At 45.9% G+C, this 25,808-nt stretch overlaps 1 protein-coding gene across 1 annotated transcript in view; it reads left to right on the plus strand.

The window, feature by feature from the left end:
* The window catches only part of LOC130125329 (glutamate receptor ionotropic, kainate 2-like), a 100,206-nt gene that overhangs the window by 57,235 nt on the left and 17,163 nt on the right, over nt 1-25,808 (plus strand). Inside the window, exons 7-11 of the mRNA XM_056294880.1 lie at nt 16,235-16,378; nt 17,935-18,042; nt 18,923-19,036; nt 19,179-19,385; nt 22,396-22,619. Coding sequence (XP_056150855.1) covers nt 16,235-16,378; nt 17,935-18,042; nt 18,923-19,036; nt 19,179-19,385; nt 22,396-22,619 — 797 coding nt within the window. The remainder of the gene's footprint in view (nt 1-16,234; nt 16,379-17,934; nt 18,043-18,922; nt 19,037-19,178; nt 19,386-22,395; nt 22,620-25,808) is intronic.

Consider the following 25,808-nt stretch of genomic DNA (forward strand, 5'->3'; position numbering starts at 1 on the left):
GAACAACTATCAACCCATATAGAAGAAAATTATCTATATGAACCTTTTCAATCAGCTTTCAGGGCCTGTCACTCCCCTGAAACTGCTCTGACCAGAGTGGTGAACGATCTAGCTATGGACTCTAATTCCACTTCTGTGCTTCTACTACTGGACCTCAGTGCAGCCTTTGACACCATTGATCACTGTATACTATTAGAATAAATTGGAATTTTTGGTGTCTCTGGTTTAGCGTTGTCATGGCTTAAGTCCTACTTATCTGGAAGAACAGTGTGTCTGCTATAATATTGTATAACATTTCTCTGATGTTAAATATGGTGTACCTCAGGGCTCAGTTCTTGGCCCTCTACTTTTCTCGCTTTACATTTCACCTCTTGGCCAAATTACACCCAGTCATGGAATAAATTTCAATTGCTATGTGGATGATACTCAGCTGTATGAGCCTGTAAGGGCTGATGATCATACTCAAATTACTAATTTAGACGCCTGTTTTTTCTGCTGTGAAAAATTAGATGTCACTAAATTTCCTGCTTTAAAATTCAGATAAAAAAAGATGCTGGTAGTTGGCCCTCCTAGGCAGACACACACACACACACACACCAATTTGATCAAGTAACAGTAATATGCGACAACTGATATCACAAAGTGTGTCAGCCAAAAATCTTAGTGTTACGTTTGATCCCAGCCTTTCCTTTGATAAGTACATTAAAGAAATCACCAAGACTGCCTTTTTCACTTACATAACATAGCTAAAATTTGGTCTTTCCTGTCCAAGGTGCTTCTGCTGACTTATCCTAAATGGGCTTGTCCCATCATACCTGTATGATCTCTGTAAACCATAAATTCCATCCCAAGCGCTCTGCTCTCAAAATGCAGGGCTTCTGTGTCTACACAAAGTTAAAAGAAGTCAGCAGGTACCAAGGCCTTTTCCTGTTGGTCCCTCATCTTGTGGAATAACCTGCCTGCTGCTGTCAGACAATCAAGAGTCTGTTGAGTCCTTTAAATCCAAATTTTAAACTCATCTTTTTTCCTTAACATACAATTAGGTGGCCTTGAAATTGAGTACTTCATGACCTGTACTGCATGGCGGGTTGGTTTCTGTCTCAATGGATTTACCAAGCACTGCTGAGAGATTATAGAATATTGATTATTGCAACTGTTCTGTACCAGGTCTTTTCGCACTCTCTGAATGATGTATTTGCATGTCTCTTCTCCCATGTATGTGAATAGTGTGGTGTGAATCTCCCCTGAAGGCATGTGTAGTCTGTCCTCCTGCTAGGTCTCTATAATGATGGTGGTTGACACCTGGATGCTGCTTGGCATCCTCATCACATTCTTTATATATCTTATGAATCCATATAATTTTATTATCTTGTTTCAATGTTGTATCCTTCTCTCACTTTGATGTGTGACTAATGTCTTTTCTTGTTCCTTCTCCCGTGTGTGTGAATCGTGTGATGCGAGTCTCCCCTATATGCATGTGTAGTCTGTCCCTTCCTGTCAGATCTACATCATGATTGCATGGCTCAGGTCCTAGGCTGCTCTGGTGGCACCCACACAGTTATTGGCATCCTCCTCATTACATTCTTCATATATAATTCCATTATAATTTTGTTATGTTCTTTCAAATGTATTCTTTAAATTGTCTTCTATTCTGTACACACATCCATTGCACATCCAAAGGAGTTGAATCAAGTGCAACTGGACTTGGTATATATCCGTGAAGACGTTTCGCCTCTCATCCAAGAGGCTTCCTCAGTTCGTGCCTTTCTGACTAGACCAAGCTAGTCTGACTGGCTGGTGATGAGACTCCGTATTTATCCTCTAGGAGTCGTTGTCAGAGCTATTGATACGCGTGGCTCTTTGTGATTGGTAAACATCTAATCACAAAGAGCCACGCATATCAATAGCTCTGACAACGACTCCTAGAGGATAAATACTGAGTCTCATCACCAGCCAGTCAGACTAGCTTGGTCTAGTCAGAAAGGCACGAACTGAGGAAGCCTCTTGGATGAGAGGCGAAACGTCTTCACGGATATATACCAAGTCCAGTTGCACTTGATTCAACTCCTTTGGATAACCATAACCTGGATGAATGAGAACATTCACAGACATCCATTGCACATCTATGCGTCTTGGGAGAAAGATCCCTCTTGTCATTCTCCCTGAGGTTTCTTCCTTCTTTTTTTTTAAGGCAGTTGTTCCTTATCTGGTGTGAGGGTCTAAGGACAGGATGTCTTATTGCTGTAAAGCCCCCTGAGGCAAATTTTTAATATTGAGCTATACAAATAAAATTGACTATTTAAGATGGCAGGTTAGGCAGACGGCAGAGAAGCGATGGGGAGGCAAAGCCAGACCGGTCAACGGGGAAGGGCCTGTGGCCGGATGAAGACGAGCCCAGGGATGCACAGGCCAGGCAGGCAGGCAAACGAGCAGTCGAGGGAGGCATGTTGGTGTGAAGATACTCTGAAGCAGAGGAAATAATGAGGAGGGAACAAAAGAAACACTGGAATTTAGCGCAGTAGTCACAATATTGTTGGTCTGGTCATTACCAATGAAGCAGCAGCAAGGATCTGGTGAAGTCTTGGGAGTAAGAGCCATGTTCTTATTCTGTGAAGTTGATGAGCTGATGGCAGACAGGTGAGCTGATGAGGAATGCAGGGCAGGTGTGTTGGAGGGGAGGGTAGCCAGAGAGGAGAAGGAGTGAGACAGATACACCCACGCCAGCAACACACAGAGAAACAGACATGGGATGCGGGGAACACAGTGAAAATACTAGGGGTTGGCATGTGGCCATGATATTTTTTTACATAATTTTCATCTTTCTTCCTTTTTAATTTGATTGTTGAGAGCATCTTCGAGTAAGCATTTCATTACACTGACTGCTCTGCGTGGAACTGTGGCACATGATAAATTGGAAACCAAATATGTACTGGTGTGCATAAAACACACATTGTACACACACACACACACACACACGGAGGCAGACATACGAGCACATAGGGACACGTACTAAACACATACATACACACACACACCCAAGATGCATACTTGTGAGCAGACTGTACAGTCACAGAGAAATGCACATAGCAAAGCAAGCGTAAAAGAAGAAGAACACAGGAACTTGTGGAGGAATGAACACTGAAATCCTGTATAGTTGGAGCCCAAATCTAATTATCTCTGTCTAGATTGTTTACAGTATGAGTTAAATCTAGAAACGACCCCCACTCCCTGCTCTCTCTCTCTCTCTCTCTCTCTCTCTCTCTCTCTCTCTCTCTCTCTCTCTCTCTCTCTCTGACCAGATGGTAACGGGGTGCTGAGGACCGTTAGCTGTATCCAACACCCTTTTTTCTCCCCACACTCTGCACTGACACCAGTTCATTAACATTGTCAGTGGCTCTAAGTCATATATGGCAACCTGCCCGATAGACACATTCCACATCCTGCCATAGGTCAGAGATGTTTGACCAGCGGAATCTATGCAGCTTTGAATTTAACACTGGCATAAGCTTGGTCTGTTTGCCTATGAACAGCTTTCCAAGGTGTGCGATCTGTGGAATGATCACTCCCTACTTATGAAAATAATCCTTACTGGAAGCTGATGAGATACGTTGGAAGGCCATTATGCTAAATTCCTATTTAAGAGTCAAGATTCAATAATTTATTGCCATATCAACTTCACAGTTGATATGGAATTTGTTTGTGTGCTCAAAGATAACAACAGTAAACATATAACCACACAACACAGACAATGAGTGTCCACAAATACATACTGTTACAATTATAATTCAGTTAATGCAACCATGTGTCCCCTGCCCTTAAAGTGACAAATTAAAGTGCATGCGCTTAAGGAGGCCATACTTGTACAATCAGTGAAGCATTTAGGATGCAGATTGCTGCAGGGTAAGTGCTATTGTGGAAACGAGATGTTCTGGTCTTGATACTGCGGCGTCTTTTACCCAAAGGGAGATGATTGAATAGGGGGTTGGCCGGTTGTGAGGAGTGCTTTAAAATTTTAAAACCTTTCTGCTGAATGTGAATATGGTATAATTCAGAAATGGTAGGGAGTTCACAGCCAATTATTTTTGAAGCTGTGCGCACGACTCTGTCGAACAGTTTTTTTCTCGTGGGCTGTGGAATTATCATACCATACAGTTTTTGAGAAAGTGAGCACACTTTCTATTACAGCTCTGTAGAAATGTAACATTGCAACCCTTGACACTCCAAATTTCCTAAGCTGCCTAAGAATGAATAGTCTTTGGTGAGCTGTCTTCTGTATGGTGGTGAAGTTGTCTTCTCATTTCAGGGAGGAGGAGATTGTAGTCCCAAGGAATTTAAAATGATCCGCTCTCTCTACCACCTGGTTGTCAATGGCCAGGGATAGTAGCTCTCTCTGATCTTTACAGAAGTCAACCACAAGTTCTGTAGTTTTGTTGATGTTCAGTTCCAGATTGTTATTGCTACACCAGTCGACAAGAGAGGAGACCTCCTTACAATAAACTGTCTCATCGTTACAAGAAATAAGTCCCACTGGTGTTGTATCACCGGCAAACATTGGACCTGTAGTCATTTAAGCAGCTAACAATGGCCTTCTTAGTCACAGGAATTATTACTGCAGTTTTAAAGCATGCTAGTACGTTACACTGGTTGATAGACCAATTAAAAATACAAGTCAGAACAGAAGCAGGTTCAGCAGTACACCGTTTTAAAATGGCTGAGGACACAAGATCGGGGCCTGCAGCATTCTTGCTGTTCTGATTGTGCAGCAGACACCTGACCTCATGAGCTCCAATCACAAAAAGTGGATCGGGGGGAGCGTCACTTTAAGCAGAATATTGGCGGGTTGAGGTTTTATCAAAATGACAGTAGAATTCATTAAGTTCATCAGGGAGCTTGGGGTCATCATTATAGGCTGAGTGTTTGGCCTTATATTTGGTAATTTGCCGCAGTCCCTATCACACACCTCTGCTGTCCTTGTGCTGGAGCTTGTTCTCCAGCTTGTGTTTGTAATTGGCCTTAGCTTTCATCACTGCCCACTCAATCAGGCACATGCTGGCCAGCATGCTGCTGATTGGGTGGACCAAAAAAATAGGTGCCACTGCCAATAGTCCACTGGTGCTGGAAGAGGTTTGGAGGGATACCGCCACTCTGTAGAGCTAGCTGGATGGGATTGGTCCATCATGAACGTTTCACATGTTGGATGTGCCTCACATCCTCAACAAACGTCCCTTTTATAGTAATTTCTGCACTCGCGTCATTCCCACTGTTTTTTTTTTCTTTTTTCAAAGCTCCTCAGACAATACTCTATCTCCAAAAGGCATCTGCAATTTTCTCAGTCAGTCATGATCCCAATCAAAGTGAGGTTGAGGTATGTCACAGTTTGCACTTAACTCTCTTCCTCCCACTCCAACGCACATTGTTTTTATTCTCTCTCGCTCTCTCGCTCACTCTCTCTCTCACTTTCTCACTCCTTCTTGTTCTATGTGAATATCCTTCTGTCTATCTGTGTCCCACTCCCACGGGATGCTCACTTCTGGAAAAAAAAACCCTTCAGTGTAGCACTTTATCGCCCTTTAATTTGTGCTTAAATCTGCAATAAAGATAATAAAAAAAACATTGCCACATCTTTATGACGAGCTCATTTCGAGAAGAAATGGGGGGGGAAAAGCGATGAAGCAATGAGGCTGCTTGTGGAAAATGCAATGTGAGAAAGGGATTAAACCTCCAACGCTCGTAAGAAAAACAGAAAAATGGCAGAGACGGCGATAGCAAAGCCCTCTCATACCCACGCTCTGAGTTTCACTCGCGCAAAGCTCAGCGAAACACTGGAGAGAGCAAAGGGGGGAGGCGAAAAGACAACAAAGAGGATGAAAGGCGAGGGAGAGATATGCAGTGAAAGGCAGGGTGACTGATATAGAGGGGACAGAGAGGAAGAGCGAGAAGAGATAGAGAGAGGAACGGGGATGACGAGCTAGAGAGAGAGGGAGAGCGAGAGAGATTGTTGGCACTACATTGGGTTGCTGTCACCCAGGGGCTTCTTCCCGCCAAAACGATCTGACACAGCCAATGGGTGCGAACTCTCGCCTGCCCCCTTTATCTGCTAGGGTGCCTGAAACATTTGTGAAACCCCCATAAATCATACACATCAAATTTTACATTTTTACATAGGAAGTGATTCTTCATTTTACTCACTTGGATTAAATGTCAAAACGGTTCTCTGTGCACTGCCTCATTTTCACAGGACCCTGTCACATGAAAGCCGCTCATCACAAAGTCTGTTACGCGAAGGGAAATCTCATCCTATTTTATTACTATGAAAAGCGCCATTTTTGACACACCTCTTGATTGACTCATCCTAAGTTCAACAAAAAAGGAGGCTGGGTTGATAAGATCCACTGCACAATAGATAACAAAGAGCTAAGAAAAATTAATAGTCAAAATATAGCAATGGAAGAAAAGAAGACAATCATGAAATTAGTACTAATTATAAGTTTTTGTTTGTGCGGGACTTATATTTTTAGAATTAAGGTATTCATTTAACAGCATCATTTTGTAAAAGAAATGTATGCAAGACAAAGTACACAGGAATGAGTGATGAACCCCCATACTGGTGTCCTGGTGTCTGCTGTGTGGACATACTGGTTTCAGCTCCAACACAAGAATGGGACTCTTCCTCTTATTGTGACTGGCTGTGGTGGTGGTTGTGTTGCATGTATAAACCGATGAGCCAAAAAATTAAAACTGCTGATAGGTAAGTGAATAACATCTTGATACAATGGCAACTGTCAAGGGGTGGGAAGTTCAAAAAGTTCTTGAGGTTGATGTGTTGGAAGCAGGAAAAATAGGGAAGTGTAAGGATCTGAGCGACTTTGACAAGGGCCAAATTGTGATGGCTGGATGACTGGGTCAGAGTATCTCCAAAATGGCAGGTCTTGTGGGATGTTTCCAGTATGTAGTGGCCAGTACCTACCAAAAGTGGTCCAAAGAAAGACAACCAGTGAGCTGGCACCAGGGTCATGGGTGCCCAAGGCTCATTGATGTACATGGAGAGCAAAGGCTAGCCCATCTGGTCCGATCCCACAGAAGATCTACTGTAGCTCAAATCTCTGAAAAAGTTAATGCTGGCTTTGATGGACAGGTGTCAGAACACACAGTGCATAGCAGCTTGCTGTGTATGGGTCTGGGTACGTGCCGACCGATCAGAGTGCCTATCAGGAATCAGGAACATTTATTTGTCATTTCATGCATGCAAGTGCATGAAATGAAATGTCATTTCCCCCAGCCAGCAGTGCAACACAAAGACAAAAACACATACCCAAACTACAAGAACAAATATATCTAAACTCAAAAAAAAAAAACTACAGAAATACATACACTCACCGGCCACTTTATTAGGCACACCTGTCCAACTGCTCGTTAACGCAAATTTCTAATCAGCCAATCACATGGCAGCAACTCAATGCATTTAGGCATGTAGACATGGTCAAGACGATCTGCTGCAGTTCAAACCGAGCATCAGAATGGGGAAGAAAGGTGATTTAAGTGACTTTGAACGTGGCATGGTTGTTGGTGCCAGACGGGTTGGTCTGAGTATTTCAGAAACTGCTGATCTACTGGGATTTTCACGCACAACCATCTCTAGGGTTTACAGAGAATGGTCCGAAAAAGAGAAAATATCCAGTGAGCGGCAGTTGTGTGGGCGAAAATGCCTTGTTGATGCCAGAGGTCAGAGGAGAATGGCCAGACTGGTTCGAGCTGATAGAAAGGCAACAGTAACTCAAATAACCACTCATTACAACCGAGGTATGCAGAAGAGCATCTCTGAACGCACAACACGTCGAACCTTGAGGCAGATGGGCTATAGCAGCAGAAGACCACACCAGGTGCCACTCCTGTCAGCTAAGAACAGGAAACTGAGGCTACAATTCGCACAGGCTCACCAAAATTGGACAATAGAAGATTGGAAAAACGTAGCCTGGTCTGACTAGTCTCGATTTCTGCTGCGACATTCGGATGGTAGGGTCAGAATTTGGCGTCAACAACATGAAAGCATGGATCCATCCTGCCTTGTATCAACAGTTCAGGCTGGTGGTGGTGGTGTAATGGTGTGGGGGATATTTTCTTGGCACACTTTGGGCCCCTTAGTACCAATTGAGCATCGTGTCAACGCCACAGCCTACCTGAGTATTGTTGCTGACCATGTCCATCCCTTTATGACCACAGTGTTCCCATCTTCTGATGGCTACTTCCAGCAGGATAACGCGCCATGTCATAAAGCTCGAATAATCTCAGACTGGTTTCTTGAACATGACAATGAGTTCACTGTACTCAAATGGCTTCCACAGTCACCAGATCTCAATCCAATAGAGCACCTTTGGGATGTGGTGGACCGGGAGATTCGCATCATGGATGTGCAGCCGACAAATCTGCAGCAACTGCGTGATGCTATCATGTCAATATGGACCAAACTGTCTGAGGAATGTTTCCAGTACCTTGTTGAATCTATGCCACGAAGGGTTAAGGCAGTTCTGAACGCAAAAGGGGGTCCAACCCGGTACTAGCAAGGTGTACCTAATAAAGTGGCCAGTGAGTGTATATCCAACATATCCAAAGAATTTTTTTTTCACTGTCCAAGAGAGCGAACACCAGCCAGGATTGCCGGTCTACATGGGCTAGCAGTTAGCTTAGCCTGCCCCACTTCCGCGTCCTGTCAGACTGCCCTTGGTGCTTCCACTTCGGGTGCAGCTCCGGGCAAGGCCGTGGTCCTTGGGCCCACCAGACGCAGCAGACCAGGCTCCCCCAGCTGATCCAATGCCAGCTGTCCCAGCCAGACAGCCTCGACACACCTCCCCGCACTCCACATGACAACACTAAAAACACAGTCCACGCCAGGCGAGGCCACTGCCAGACCGCCTTCAGTGTTATCGGAACTGCCAGCCTGCATGGGCTAGCAGTTAGCTTAGCCTGCCCTGCTTCCGTGTCCTGTCAGACCGCCCTCGGTGTTACCTCCTCGAGTGCAGCTCTGGGCAGGGCCATAGCCCCTGGGCCCACAGGACGCAGCAGACCAAGCGCTCCCAACCGATCCAGCGCCAGCTCTCCCAGCCATCAAACGAAGACAACTTAGATGCAGACATGGACAAAGACATTGTATGGATGGTACTGGGTGAGGCTGCCGCAAACGTAAGTTTGCGCAGCCATCTTCCCACACCGGTAATGGGTGAGGCCACTGCAAACTTGAGTTTGTGCCGCCATCTCCCCGCACTGGAAGCAGAAATGATGAGCCCTGTCCGAAAGTGCCTACAATGGGCACGTGAGTGTCGGAACTGGACCGTGGAGCAACGGAAGAACGTGGCCTGGTCTGATTAATCACGTTTTCTTTTACATCATATGGATGACCAGGTGTGTGTGCGTCATTTACCTGGGGAAGAGATGGCACCAGGATGCACTATGAGAAGAAGGCAAGCTGGTGGAGGCAGTGTGATGCTCTGGGCAATGTTCTGCTGGGAAACCTTGAGTCCTGGCATTCATGTGGCTGTTACATGACGTCTTTGTATCACTGACCAAAACATTGTTGCAGACCAGGTACACCCCTTTATGGCAACGGTATTCCCTGATGGCAGTGGCCTCTTTCAGCAGGATAGTGCACCCTGCCACACAAAAAAAAATTGTTCAGGAATGGTTTGAGGAACATGACAAAGAGTTCAAGGTGTTGCCTTGGCCTCCAAATTCCCAGATTGCAATCTGATTGAGCATCTGTGGGATGTGCTGGAAAAACAAGTCTGATCCATGGAGGCCCCACCTCGTCACTTACAGGACTTAAAGGATCTGCTGCTAACGTGTTGGTGCCAGATACCAGAGTACACCTCTAGAGGTCTTGTGGAGTCCATGCCTTGATGGGTCAGAGCTGTTTTAGTGACATAAGGGGGACCTACACAATGTTAGGGAAGGGGGTTTTAATGTTTTGGCTAATAATAATAATAATTATATATATATATGTATATAACGTTTTTCCCTACATCTATTTTAATATATTCTTTGTATTATTGTGTTTGTGTTTCTTCGTGTGAATATGTGTGTGTGTGTGTGTGTGTGTGTGTGTGTGTGTGTGTGTGTGTGTGTGTGTGTGTGCTGACACATGGGTATCTGTTTGTGTATGTACGTTCATCCTGGTGTTTGCGTGCATTATTTATGATTTCTGTGTGTGTGTGTGTGTGTGCGCGCGCGCGCGTGCCTGGAAGCCACAGCCCACCGTCTCACGGGGAACAGCAGGTCAGCAGTGATGTCATTAGGCTTAATCAGATGTATACAATATGTATAAACAGTGATGCCCTTGCTTTACGCAGGCCACTAGTAATATTCTCACTGCGCTGGGGGGGAGCAGACGGCGTGTGTGTGTGTGTGTGTGTGTGTGTGTGTGGTTGGCTGTCTTGGAATAGGCAGGCAATGGGGGAGAGGAAGGAAGAGGTGGCATGTGATTTTTTTCAGCATGCTACATTATCAGAGGAATTATGGAATTATGCGCAGGTGGAGAGCTGCTGAGAATATTGATGCGGTGAAATGGGATGCATTTGTATAAACACACATTACATACACCATGAGTGCACACTCGCTCAGTACACATGCACACACAAACACGCACACAAATGGCAGCCAGCTCAGTAGGGTTTGCGGTTCACCTGTTAGGATATGCGGAAACCACATGCAACCAGGACAAACGAGCAATGCCTCTGGGACACGGGGTTTGCTTCCAATGTGAGATTTATCACTGGGCATGTGTGTGTGTGTGTGTGTGTGTGTGCCACATACTATGTGCATCACTGACAGAAAATGTGTATGTACTTGCATTTAAGAGAGATAATGCTTTGAGGAATTCAAACATTCAGAGCTTGGAAGAGGGATCAAAGGTGCTGTCGGTAGTGAATCATTAAGATTAGCTGTTGTCATCATCATCATCATCATCAGCTCTTACTAAAGCAGACGGGTAGGAGTGAATTCGTGATGTCACGTCATTGTGCGTGTTTGGTTGCCCCTCACCCCTCCTCCCGAGTACCAGAGAGCGACAAGATGGGTGAGCAGGATGTGAGATAAAAAGTAAAGATTTGGGGTGTCTTGGCTGAAAAACCACTCCCCCCGCGCTGTCCGTCATGTCTGCGGTGTCCCAGGGGCTCGGCACTGCTTTCACTTAAAGCACTTAAAGTGTCTCGCGGTGGCTGCTGTGGCTCTGCATAAATATCAGAATCATGACTGGAATTGTTTTCAGATTGAATGCAATCTGCGAGAGCTGTGAGCCATCATTTCACAGTCCCCCCCCCCCCCCCACACACACACACACCGTCTCTCCTTCTCCCGCTTGATGTCAGACTCCTTTTGTTTCCCTCACAGAGAGATTTTTAGGAATTATTCTGCTCAGGTTAAAAAGGCAAGGCGTGCCACCGTAGCCTAATAGTTACAGCGTATGCCATATGGTCACATGATGATGATGATGATGATGATGATGATAATGTATTTCGAACATGTAAATAAGCAGGATATAACACACAGATAAGCCATTGCCAATAATCTGAGTGATCAACAAATCCACACGTCAAAGTCGACGAACAAATCTCTGTATGCACCAGATTATTTGGTGCATGTTGGGAAAGGAGTAGGAGGAAGTATACACGTATTTTTTCCTACCCCTTCTCACGTACTCTTAAGTTAATTCAGCTACTAGACCTTTCATACTCAGTTCCCACTGTGCTGTATAGTTCACATTCGATGCAAGTTGTGCTGCACAATACAAACTCAGCTACTGTGAACAATAAGAGAAGAAAAGGAAAAACACACCCTAATGTCTCCTGGCGCGTGCTCGATAATCCAGGTAAAATCAAAGAGGGTCGAATCAGTTCTTCTGGATACATCTGGGAACATTGTATCCAGATCAACTGATTCAACCCTCTTTGACATGCTGATGTCATGTGCCAAGAATAAACAGATCTCAGTGCGACGTGCAACCCAAGTGTCCACCCGGTGTCATAGAAAGAAAACTGGAAAAAAAGTAACAAGAAATGTTTAGAGCTAAATAAAACTTAGTTAAAACAACTCTTCCTCATCCCCATATCTCTTGATAATCAGTCACATGGTCACAACCGTTGCCGGTGCGATTGCATCCCAACCCCTGTTTCTCTCTCTCTCTCTCTCTCTCTCACCCCCTCATCCCACCCCCTCTCTCTTTCTCTCTCCCTCTCCCATTTCATCCCCATCTCTCTCAGCCATTTCCTGTCTGCCCCTTCACCGTCTCTGTCTAATAAATATAAAAATACCAAAAAAATCATCGTTGAAAAGAGAAAAGGTTATGCACCGTGTGAATTGTTCAAAATAACGTTTAATAAATCAGACAATGTTTGATATATCACGTCCATGAACAAATGGGGAAAATGTGGCTGGGGTTGGCTGAAAGTCAAAGGAAATATTAATGAAATAATAGAAATCAGTCAAACAAAAGAAGCTGATAGTAGAACCGACGGCATTTTGGCCCTGAGAAGGCAAGCAGAAATGAAGGCCAATGAATCCCCCAAATCTCCCAGTAAACTCATAACGGTCCCTCTTGCATTGCCACATACATTGTGTTTTTATGTTATAATAAACAGATGCAGGTTCTGAGCAACACCAGGTCAAAAGAAATTACAGGGGGCATCTTGGTGGTGTGGCAGTCTATTCTGTTGCCTACCAACATGGGGATTGCCGGTTCGAATCCCCCTGTTACCTCCGGCTTGGTCGGGCGTCCCTACAGACACAATTGGCCGTGTCTGCGGGTGGGAAGTCAGCTGTAGGTATGTGTCCTGGTCGCTGCACTAGCGCCTCCTCTGGTCGGTCCATGCGCCTGTTCAGGGGGAAGGGGGAACTGGGGGGAATAGTGTGATCCTCCCACACGCTATGTCCCCCTGGCGAAACTCCTCACTGTCAGGTGAAAAGAAGCGGCTGGCGACACCACATGTATCGAGGGAGGCATGTGGTAGTCTGCAGCCCTCCCCGGATCAGCAGAGGGGGTGTAGCAGAGCCCCTGATTACTTGTAAGAGTCGGGTAATTGGCCAGGTACAAGTGACGAGAAAAAAGGGGGAAAAATCCACAAAAAAAAGATTAAAAAAGAAATTACGGGGCAACTCCAGCTGTATGAATGAAAATATAGCGAGGTGGGCACGTAAGACGTTTTTTTGCACATGCAGGTACACACATTGCACAATAGAATAGAGTAAAATATTCTTTATTAGTCATTTTGTACATACATACAAATGAAATTTACTCTCTGCATTTAACCCATGCTAGCTGTGTAGCCAGGAGCAGCTACCAGTTAAAACTACAAGTCAGAACGACTCCCATCAGCTTTAATGCTCTCGTTGAGTCTCATATTCACTCTGGAGGTATTTCTCTTCTGAACGGGTTAAAAAGTGTTTTCAGGTCCCTCCATTTGGTTGTCATGTTGTTTCACTTGTTTCAGGTCTTTTCTTGGGACACCTTGGTGCCTTTTAGCAAGGCAGGGTAGAGCGATTCACTCTAGTATCAAGAGTGTGCAATTCAACTCGAGAAAATTGTCTCGATGGGTTTGTTTGCATTGGAAATGCGGGAAATTGCCTCAGCTTGTTTTGTTTCACTTGTTCCAAGAAAGTGTAGATGTTAAGACCCAGCACTAGATGACATTACTTGTTAAATGGCCTGTTTCCATTACATTACTTGTTAAGTGCACATGTGCAAACACGTAACAGTCCAAACCCAAATTCACCGTTGGACTGAAAAGAACACAGTTTACAGTAACTTTGGTGCAGCAGAGCGGTCGCAGTTTGAGGTCGTACTAAATCACACCGGTTTCATTTTTACACTGGACTCGTAAAAGTGATGCTGATGTGATTTGGGAAGCTAGAGGAGGTTTTGCGGGGGGGATGAACTGAGGCAAAATGCCATATACCCAAAACCTGGTGCCCTGCGAATGGAGGGGCTTCCTGCAAAAATACACATCACAATTGAGGAAATGGATATGGGTAATAGGAGTGTGTAGAGTCTCTCTCCTCCTCTCCTGAGCATGATTGGTTACACACTGAAAGCATGCAGACACACACACACAGCCTGTCCCAGTAGAGCTGATATGACACTAACTGTTCCCTTTCTCATGGGAGCGCTGTGGATGAAAGGGACTGGAGATTGGTTGCCCATCTTCTGATGTGTCTGTACCACCCCCATACACACACACACACACACACACACACATACACACACACACACACACACACAAATACACTTACAAACACTCCCTTCCTTTCTCTCTCATCTCAGTCCCCCACCCCTCCCGCAGCCCACCCACGCCACACACACACACGCACACACCAAGTGAGTTTTCTCTCGCCGGCCTGTCCTTATAAATAAGATGTTTCTCATTTACAATTCTTCCTTCTTAATAAGAAACTTCTCCATCCTTTCATCTTTCATCTTTATTGACCTGCTGCGTTAATGACCAAATGAATAACAACGTGAAAACTTTCCGTCTTGCTTCTCCCATACCCGTCTCTGCATGCACCCCCTCACCCCCATACACACACACACACACACACACACACTCATCCACACCAATACACACACACATTCTCACTCCTCCAGCCAGATAACCTGATTGTACTGTTGGAGACAACACAAGGAGCTGATGGGAGCGAGGCAGTGGCTCAGTGGTCTCCTGCTGCGTGTGTTGCTCCATGCTGACCCCCCCCCACACACACACACCTACCCCCACCCCCTCATCTCTTTCTTTTAACAAGCAGCACGTCCATGCAGCCTCGCAGATACGGCGGACCCCCGCAGCCAAAGCAGCCAATTTTCTTATTCCTCTCACAGGCCGGTCATCCAACACAGAAATCCCCGCAGCACATTTTCACAGACGGCGCAGGACGATTCTGAGCTTTAGCTTATTGTGTTTGCTGACCTGCGTTTCTTATATCGCCTGCTATGATAAAAATGCCGTGTCAAATTTGAGACAAAACGTAGCGTGTCCATGTACTTGAGAAAATCCCCAAGACGATATCTATTAGATCTGTGAGTGCAGTAAAATATTCCAGTTGGGTAAAGTATAGGTAAATATCCTCAAATCCTGACAAATAGTCTTACATCTGCAGCTCTTGAGGGTGGATCATTGAAACAGGATGATGAGATATTCCTGTGTGATTTCTGTTAGACCTGTCCGGTCATTCGGTTGTGTGCAGCGTGAGCGTTGTGTGCACTTAGCATGTTACTCCAAATCTGTCTGACAGAGTTGCCGATGTCCCATCTGCAGCGGTGCACGCTCTGTCCCCTCTCACTCAGGGGAGCAGGAGCACACATCAGGAGCCATTAAAGTCTTCGGTGTGACGAGCCGGCCAGCTGCCGAGAGACTCTGTCTGGCAAAGTCAAAGCGTTTGCATAAGCCACACTTGGCCGGGCGCTGTTTCGCTGTTAGACTATACTACGTTAGTGTTATGGGGGAATGCATGGCTGACATTAATCCCAACATCTGCTTTTGGCCTTGGAAGGACAGATGAGAGATGGGAGGGATTCGGCTCGAGATGTTTTATAAAGGGAGCCGTGCTTGTGAAGAAGCGCGCCGCTCACTTATTCATTAGTGAGGTTAATATGATTTTGAGTTACTCTCTGAACCAACACTAATGACATGACGGTGAATATTTCATCAGCTTTTACATCATTCGCTGCAAACAGCCACTAATGCTTCCCTGATGGAGAACGACGTTTTTATCTCAGAACTCCAGAAATTGTGGAACCGTATAAACCAATCAAAATTCATGTAAAAACAACCCGCCTACACCACTCAAATTCTCTTTTCTTCCCAGATGGATGGATGGATACATAGGTAGGTAGATGGATGGATGGATGGATGGGTAGCTGGATGGATAGATGGATAGGTAGATGCATGGATAGGTAGAAGGATGGATGGATGGATGGATGGATGATAAGTGGATAGGTAGATGGATGGATGGATGGATGGATGGATGGATGGATGGATGGATGATAGATAGGTAGATGGAATGATGGATAGATAGCTGGATGGATGGATGGATGGATGGATGGATGGATGGATGGATGGATGGATAGGTAGATGGATGGATGGATGGATGATAGGTAAATGGATAACTAGATGATTGGATGGACAGATTGATGGGCAGTTAAAAGTAATACCGTGCAATAACCTCTGTCTTCTGCTTCCTCTGTTGTTGTGTGCAGACGGACGCGGCTCTGATGTACGATGCCGTGCACGTGGTGGCAGTGGCGGTCCAGCAGTCGCAGCAGATCACCGTCAGCTCCCTGCAGTGTAACCGCCACAAGCCCTGGCGCTTTGGAGGACGCTTCATCGGCCTCATCAAGGAGGTAGCATATGGCTTCAGTTAAAGTCACCAAGTAAAAATCGTGCATCTTCATGCAGCTGTGCAACAGGCCCCATGGAGTAAAGGTCCGTGAGGCATTTTGAATGGAGCTGTGATGACAGCGTTCAAGGCTGTCAGCTGTGAAAGCTGTGTGGTTTTTCAAAGTGGTGTGTGGTGGTTAGATTTTCACTTTTAAGGAATTATCTTTTCTTTGGGCATCTTTCTCTTTTCTGCCTTTCTATTGCAAAAACCGGAATTGCCTTTATCAAACACATCATAGATGGCACGGTGGTACAGTGGTTAGCGCAATCATCTCACAACAAGAAGGTCCTGGGTTCGAACCCCGGGGTTGTCCAACCTTGGAGGTCATCCCAGGTCGTCCTCTGTGTGGAGTTTGCACGTTCTCCCCGTGTCTGTGTGGGTTTCCTCCGGGGGCTCCGGTTTCCTCCCACAGTCCAAAGACATGTAGGTCAGGTGAATCGGCCGCACTAAATTGTTCCTAGGTGTGAATGTGTGTGTGTGTGTGTGTGTGTGTGTGTGTGTGTGTGTGTGTGTGTGTGTGTGTGTGTGTGTGTGTGTGTGTGTGTGTGTGTGTGTGGACGTTGTGATGGCCTGGCGGCCTGTCCAGGGTGTCTCCTCCCCTGCCGCCCAATGACTGCCGGGATAGGCTCCAGCATCCCCCCAACCCTGATGAGGATAAGCAGCTTGGCTAATGGGTGGATGGAAACATATCATACTAGATAATTACAACACATACTTGATGACAAATGATCAATTAATGTTGATATCAATCATTTAAAATCAAGTGATGTGCTTTGATAATTGTAATTAAATCAAACACGGTGTAAGTTAGTTCAAGTGATTGTGATGAATTACCATAATTAACTTTACAGTTTAAAGTGGTCATGCTTGTAAAGTTCTGTGACTATGTTTTCCATAGACAACATGTCATACAAAAGTGCGTGAACGCCAGGTGTGCGTGGCATTAAATATGTCATCCCTTTCTCATCTGCTCCATCCTCTTTCTTGCCTACCTACCTCTACCCGTGTTCATATCAAAGCCTGCTTATTCCTCCATAACTCCAGTCAGGGTCAGCCATTTCTTTGTTCTACAAAGCTCTTTCATTCTTTGGATGGTATCATTGCAGGTAATTTGCAGAATGAGCCATTGTACTACCTGACGCCCCCCTCCACCCCCATCTCTGCTATTGCTCTCCTGGCCCGTCTGTTCTTCCGCTGGCTTTGAAGTGAGACTTCAAGCACAATGAAGTACATGCATAATGAACTCTCACCTGTCAAACCTGCCTCTATCCTTGGCACTTTGCTGTTCCGCGTTGTGTTGCGGTAGACAGTGAAGGGAGGGAGCCAAATTGAATTTATAATTGGAAAAGTAAAAGTTTTGCAGTTGGGAGTTTTGGCTGAGGCGGATCCTGGAAAAAAAATAATTCGGCCTTGAGGTTAATTGAATGAATGTGCGGTTGTGAGCTAAGAATGACGGTGTTTCTTGGCCGGCTTTTGCAGGAAAGTACAGTATGTGTGACCGCCACTGTCTGTCTGCAGGCCCACTGGGACGGCTTGACTGGCCGCGTGCTCTTCAACAAGACCAATGGACTGAGGACCGATTTTGACCTGGATGTCATAAGTCTGAAGGAGGATGGACTGGAAAAGGTGTGGGTGGGTGTGTGTGTGTGTGTGTGTGTGTGTGTGTGTGTGTGTGTGTGTGTGTGTGTGTGTGTGTGTGTGTCCTGTGCCCCATACACTGCACGACCCCGGAAGTGCGCTCTTATTCACACCAGCTAGAACAGAACTGACAACAACGTAACGAGTCCCCCCCCCGTGTCCCAAGTGACGACATCAGTCCCAGTCATGGTCCTGCAAAATCAGTTAGTCAGTTAAACGGTCCCCTACTTAGTCTGAGTCAAACCCCCCCAAACAACAACACAAGAATAACCGCAATATGAACACCACATCATTAAAACACCATTTTAAATCTAACATTAACAGTCCCATCAGCCATTGCGCTCCCCCCAGCGCAGAACCACCGACAGTCAGAGCGACCGCCTCCCCCGGTCGCTACAGTATGACGTCATTGTTTTGTTTGATAGGCGCGTGTGTAGCAGATTTGGAATAGAGTGTTTTCTCACTTTATTATTAAAAATGTACATTCCATGCAGCCCTAGCCCGCTGTAAAAAATAAAGGTATGTTTTATTTTTTTGCATTAATACGTTAGGAAAAGTTAGCCATACTGTTAGGTCCAAGATGTTACACAGCCACCTGCCGCACCTGGAGGGGGGGCAGGGGGGCTACAGGCTGCACCCACCACTAGGGGGAGCTGCAGCCTCCCAGCCCCCCTCTTCCCACGCTGATGTGTTTGTGTGTGTGTGTGTGTGTGTGTGTGTTTAGGCAGGCTGTTTTTTGGCACGCACATGTGTTTTTTTTCCTGCCTGTGTTGAGTAACATATGGGCCTGCACGCTGTCGCAGCATTTTATCTGCTATTTGACAGCACAAACATGTGAGGCTGTCATATTGAATTTCCCTTTCAACAGATTGGAACGTGGGACCCTCCCAACGGCCTGAACATGACGGAGACTCAAAAAAGCAAGACGTCCAACATAACAGACTCTCTGGCTAACAAATCCCTGCGAGTCTCCACCATACTGGTAGAAAAACCGCCATATGCCGCAACAAATGACACGCTCACACACAAATGCAGAAAAATATGCATAAATACACACCCTTATTCAGAACACACAGAAGCGGTCATATGCATTTTTTCACTTTCTCCTGCGGTTTGCCATGCAGGAGGAGCCTTATGTGATGTTTAAGAAGTCGGACAAGCCGCTGTATGGAAATGACCGTTTCGAGGGCTACTGCATCGACCTGTTGAGGGAGCTCTCTGGCATCCTGGGCTTTCGCTATGAGGTGCGCTTGGTGGAGGACGGAAAGTACGGCGCGCTGGAGGAGAGCACGGGCCAGTGGAGCGGCATGGTGCGGGAGCTCATGGACCACGTGAGTCACCTGTTGCCGGGGGTGGGGGGTGGGGTGTTACTGTAATACAATAGGGTGGGAGCCTCACTTGGGAAGATGCAGTTTGAAAGGAAAATTATCACCATTTCCACAGAAGACGCGTATATCTCGATGAGCAAGGCTGGATTACTGTCCGGGCAAAGTGGGCACCCTACCCGGGGCCTCAGACCCTCATGGGCTCCAACGGTCCTACATTTGTTGTGTGTCAATTGGTTTGTAGTAATTTGATATATGCAAATTTGTGTGGAACTATGCACCATTTAAACACAATATCAATGGAATTGAAAGATACCTTAAGAGGGGCCTAGATCTGCTATTTGTACATCCACAACTTACACAGAGTGGACAACTTGTCGAGTTGGTAAGGGCCCATGATAACGTTTGCTCCGGGGCCCCCTAGCGATTTTATCCGCCCATGCTGATGAAGGAGCTTTCCAGATTTGTCGAGAAAAGGAGTTCGATTTTCCCGTTGGGCCTAGTGTTCTTTAACATAGAGGCACCAGCTTAGTGGATGCTGAGGAGCTCAAGTAACGCCGATATTTTTGCAGCTACCCCTGCCTTCAAAAAATAACACAAAATAGAAGGGGAAAAAAGAGATGAAATAGTAAATAAATATTCTTAGCCAAATCAAAAAGACATTGTTGAGTTGCTGAGTATCTGTTGAGAACTTGCATGAGATTGATTTTCACTTGGTGACTTTAACTCAAGCCATACGCCACCTGCACCTCCCGGGTTTACTACAGTTTGTTAAATATCAGACTGCTGGCTTTAAATAGTATAATTAGGGGGTATTGACTGTCATTAAATTTAAATTTAAATTCCTTGGAACATACATCAGCAATGACCTGAAGTGGAAAATGAACCCTGAACAAATCATTTCACAACAACGACTTTACTTTCTCAGGCAGCTTAAAAAATACCGGATCACACATCAGCTTCTCGTTCTGTTCTATTCAGCCATTATGGAGTCCATCATCACATCTTCTATTACAGTATTACAGTTTGGTACGGTGGCACGGACAGCCAAACACGGGAAAAACTGCAGCGGATCGGCAGCAAGGCATCCAAAATCAAAGGCAACCCACTCCCCTCATCTGAATCTCTACATACTCACCAGACTGTAAAGTGAGCAAAGGAGATCATCTCCCACCCCTCACATCCTGCTCATCACCTCTTCCAGCTCCTTCCCTTAGGGAGGCGCTACAGGTCACTGTCCACTAAAACTAAACACTTCACAAATAGTTCCCCCCCTACCCATAAGGACTCTGAACTCCCCCCTATAGTCCCCTCCTCACATACCACTGGCATAAACGCCACCATTCACCTAATTAATATGCGTGATACATTTATTTCTGTTACTGTGTAACTGAATTGTTCGTGATAATATCTGGAGTGCATGTTGTTGTCTATGTATGAACAACAACAGACTGCAGGGTTTAATGTGTACCAAAACCAAATTGCACCGGCCTTGGTCATATGGCTGATAAAACAATCTAATCTAATCTAATCTAATCTAATTTTGGTAACATTCATGTAACCATATTACACGTATTCATGGGTGGCTTTAATAAAAAACATCGGAAGAGTTGGTGTACAGTTTTTGTGCATGGAAAGATTATCTATACGTAGAAGTCTCAATTTTTATGTTTAACTATAAATACCATAAATATACTAAATAATAGATAAATAATAGATAAATTAATAAATTAACGATAAATTAATAAAATAAAAAAAATTTCGTAAATAAAATAAATAGTTTAACTATTTCGTCGGGGCGAAGCGGGGGAAACTACAATATATGCTTTGATATCTGTCCTTCTAGATGAGCGCCCACAAGTCCTGTTGTCGCTGCCTGTGCCCTTTAACCTTTTCCCAGATGTCATGGATGGGAGCTGGATGGAGTCTCCAGAAACTTCATTTTACATCAGATAGATCATTACAGAGTTATTATACTTTTGTATTTTCATTTCAGTTAACTAATTTTTTTTCACACCTAGTTTTACGTAGTTGTTGGTTTTAGCTAACTATAGTAACCCTGCATCATCAGCAGTCGTTAACTTGTAACGAAGGCGTAGTCTGAGATAGCAGAGAGGTTTGCATATCAACATCACTCAAAATAAATTCGACCCACAAAATCGGACGGCCATCCCTTGAAAAGAAGTCGAGGGGCCGGTTTTGTGGAAACTGATCATAGAGATACCTGTAATCTTTGAAGGGCATCCGGGTAGCGTAGCGGTCTATTCCGTTGCCTACCAACGCGGGGATCGCCGGTTTGAATCCCCATGTTGCCTCCTGCTTGGTCGGGCGTCCCTACAGACACAATTGGCTGTGTCTGCGGGTGGGAAGCCGGATGTGGGTATGTGTCCTGGTCGCTGCACTAGCGCCTCCTCTGGTCGGCCGGGGCGCCTGTTTGGGGGGGGGGGCTGGGGGGAATAGCGTGATCCTCCCACGCGCTACGTCCCCCTGGCGAAACTCCTCACTGTCAGTTGAAAAGAAGCGGCTGGCGACTCCACATGTATCGGAGGAGGCATGTGGTATTCTGCAGCCCTCCCCGGATCGGGAGAGGAGGAGGAGCAGCAACCGGGACGGCTTTGAAGAGCGGGGTGATTGACCGGATACAACTGGGGAGAAAAATGGGGGAAAATCCACAAAAAAAAAAGCAATACCTGTAATCTGGAAGTGGTTGTATGTGGTCACTCACTAATGATACCTAGTAAAACAGGATCACAGAGCCCTGTAATATGCGGTGGAGGAAACTGGCCTCCTACCTGTTAATCTAGCTGAACTAATGGCTCGGTGGTTCTTTCTTTTCTGCCATGCCTCTTCCACCCTTCCGTATCGACCTGTGCAGCTGTCGACAGAAATCAGATGTTAATTCGATTGGTTCCAGGGTCATACCTCGGTCCTTTGATTGGTTCACAACCCCCCCACCCCCTCCCCACCCATAATTTTCCCTTCCTTTCTCCTCCTCCACCTGTCTGTCTCACCACAGAAAGCCGACTTGGCGGTCGCTCCCCTGGCCATCACCTACGTCAGAGAGAAAGTCATCGACTTCTCCAAACCGTTCATGACGCTGGGGATAAGCATCCTCTACCGCAAGCCCAACGGGACCAACCCCGGCGTCTTCTCCTTTCTCAACCCCCTCTCGCCCGACATCTGGATGTATATTCTGCTGGCTTGCTTGGGTGTCAGTTGTGTGCTGTTTGTCATAGCCAGGTAACATGTCAGCCCTCCTTCCCTGCTTTCCTCATTCCCCTTCCCTTCTCCTCCTGCTTTCAGCAGCTCACAGCGGGTGCTCCCTATGGGCCCCCAAAGTGGGAAACGGCTCATTGATAAACATTGAGCCCGCTGGAGAGCTTTCATGGATGAGAATGTGCTCTCCGGGAGGCTTTGTCTGTGCTACTGAGATTTAAGAAAGCTTCGAGATAGTTTCAGTGTTGTAGACATGGCCTATACCATGAGAATATCAAATATAAATATCTAACATTATTCTCCACAATGCCCATTTCCTGTGGTTTTGAACACTTCTGGCTGTTGTGTAGCCAAGAGTATAATACATCCCGATAGAACTACCTGCTATGTCTCTCAAGCTATTGTAAGTCATGAACAGGTACGATGCTTACAAGATCTTGATGAATCCCTCATTAATTCCTTTGCATGACTGATGTGGAAAGGTGTCCGTTAAGCCCAAAGCTCTCTCTCTCTCCGTTCTCTCCTTTGGTTCAGTCCTGAGAGGTTTGGGTTCAATACACTTTTCAATTAATGTTACCGGCAATATGATCGCAGAACAGAAAAGCAGCAACTGTCACCCAAGTTAGTTCAGAATATGCAAGTTTTACCCATAGCTATTTGTTTTACGCTCAGTCGGGGTAAGTGATCAGCATGTGATTTAATTGATATGTCCCATATTCTCACATAGTCGCCTGAAGCAGTTTAATTAATTGTTGCAACATTTTTTGTTTTTTTGTTTGTGTGCACGTGCATGCTTTGTGCCCCTTTTTCTGCATGTCAGTGCACCGGATCGTGCATGCTATCATAACATGTGACACGTTACGCTCAGCTACATACAGTATCCTCTGAGGTTTGCTGAGCTGAGTTTTCTCATAATTATAACTTTGATTGCAAGGCCATCAAATGATTTGTCAGTCCCCTAAATGCAGAATATATTATATTATGTAATCCTCTGCAAATAAAGTGCGTGTGGAAGGCTCATGGAGTCCTGGATGCACACAGTAAAACACTAAAACACCTCAAACTCCCTCAAATGCCCCCTCCCCCTTTCAGGCTAAATGGATCATTTACTTTTGAACTCAGTCGAAATATTTAAGTAACGATTTACATTAATGACACAACACATTCGTTACACAGCTATAGACAGTGTGTAGACATGCCATAACTGATCCAGTGTGAGTCATAGAGGTTTTATTCATGTTGTGACGCCATCTTGGAGGATAAGTCTTTTTTGGGGGGGCGAGGGGTGGATTTTTTCTCCCTTTTTCTCCCCAAATTACCCTGGTCGCTGCTCCACCCCCTCTGCCAATCCGGGGAGGGCTGCAGACTACCACATGCCTCCTGTGATACATGTGGAGTCGCCAGCCGCTTCTTTTCACCTGACAGTGAGGAGTTTCGCCAGGGGGACGTAGCTCATGGGAGGATCATGCTATTCAGCCCAGTCCCCCCCCCCAGAAAGGCGCCCCCAACCAACCAGAGGAAGCGCTTGTGCAGCGACCAGGACACATACCCACATCCCGCTTCCCACCTGCAGACACGGCCAATTGTGTCTGTAGGGACGCCTGACCAAGCCGGAGGTAACATGGGGATTCGAACTGGCGATCCTTGTGTTGGTAAGCAACGGAATAGACCGCTACGCTACCCAGATGCCCTCTACTTCTTATCTTGACTGGGTATTTAGCTCTGCAGATGTGGTATTGGCATACCCATCAAGCATACAGCAACAGAAGATATTAGTGGAGGCAAGGAACCAGTCAGTAGGCCTAACACAGGAGTTATCAGCCTGCAAGGTGGTGCCATAACATGTGACTTAAACCTTTATGACTCGTACTGGATCAGTTATGGCATGTCTACACACTGTCTATAGCTGCGTAATGAATGTGTCGTGCAATGTAGTTAATGCAGATCGTTACCAAATATATTTTCCTCTAGGCTCAATTTAGCTCCTCTGTTTTCTATTTGCAGATGGATTGATTTCTGCAGATCTCCTTGTTAACAAAGCATAGGGAATTCTCTCTGTACTCGCTGCTGCCAACCACAAATATTTAGACCCCCCCGGCAGCAAAGAAATGCCACCTTCCGAGAACAAAAGTGGATTTTTATTTTTTTTGTTTTTTATTGGGGTTTTTTTTGTTGTTTTTTTGCTTTTAAGTCACACCATTACATGTTTGTGTGTAAAAACCGCCCGGGCTGTTTCGTGTACATAGTCAATAAGTACATTTCCCGGTCACCTCTGATTTTCAAACCGCCGTCTCTCTCTCCTTTCAGTCTCCTTTCTTGGCCTCTGAGAAAAGAGGCAACAGATCTATAGAGCCAGCTGGAGTAATTGTATCCAGCAGACAGTTAATGGAGGGAGCGTGTTGTGTTGTTGTGGATGGGGACGAGCGAAGGGGAAAGAGGGAAGGGCAGGGACGGGGGGAGCGGTGGAGAACAAATGATTTTATTATTCTGTGTGCTATTCGACGTGTCCCTTCCCTATCATCTGTGTGTGTGTGTGTGTGTGTGGTTTTTGTGTGTGTGTGTGTGTGGGGGGGGGGTGACCTTCTGTCTGTGTGTTCCACAACCCCTTCCTCCCGGTGATCACACACAGAACACAGCCCCCAGGAATACCGACGGCCCGCAGGCAAAAAGGTCACGCCGAGAAGCCGGCGGGACGAACGCACACAGAATACACATGTAGACAATAGGAGCCACAAACACAGAGCACGCACAGGTGCTTGTTGTTTCAGATCCTGAAGGTCTGTGCCTCCGCCGTGCCACACGGGCATACACAACTGAGTCAGATGTTCACATGCCCACCTCGGGGTACGGCGCTCCTCCAGCTACCTCAACCCCGACAAAATGTGCTGGCAAAAAAAAACAACAATACGATTTGACACACAGATGAATTTGGCCGTTTCGACGTTTTCAAGTTCACACAAAGTCACCACATGCCAACACGGGAATAAGTTCACACGTGGCACACGTAAAGACGCTCACACACTGGTGTGTGTGCCAGCGCACAGGAGTGCGCGCTTGTACGCCGCGCGTTTCACACGTCGCCACAGAGCCATTGTGTAGATACATACTCCCCGTAGTCCCAAGGAGACAGACCCCATTGACATTCCAGCAAATCAGGCATCCTGATGAGGTTGACAGGAAGAATTATAGTGTGTCATCACGGCCATGTCCACA

The sequence above is a fragment of the Lampris incognitus genome, chromosome 15 (genome assembly GCF_029633865.1).
Source record: "Lampris incognitus isolate fLamInc1 chromosome 15, fLamInc1.hap2, whole genome shotgun sequence".
Lineage (NCBI taxonomy): Eukaryota > Metazoa > Chordata > Actinopteri > Lampriformes > Lampridae > Lampris > Lampris incognitus.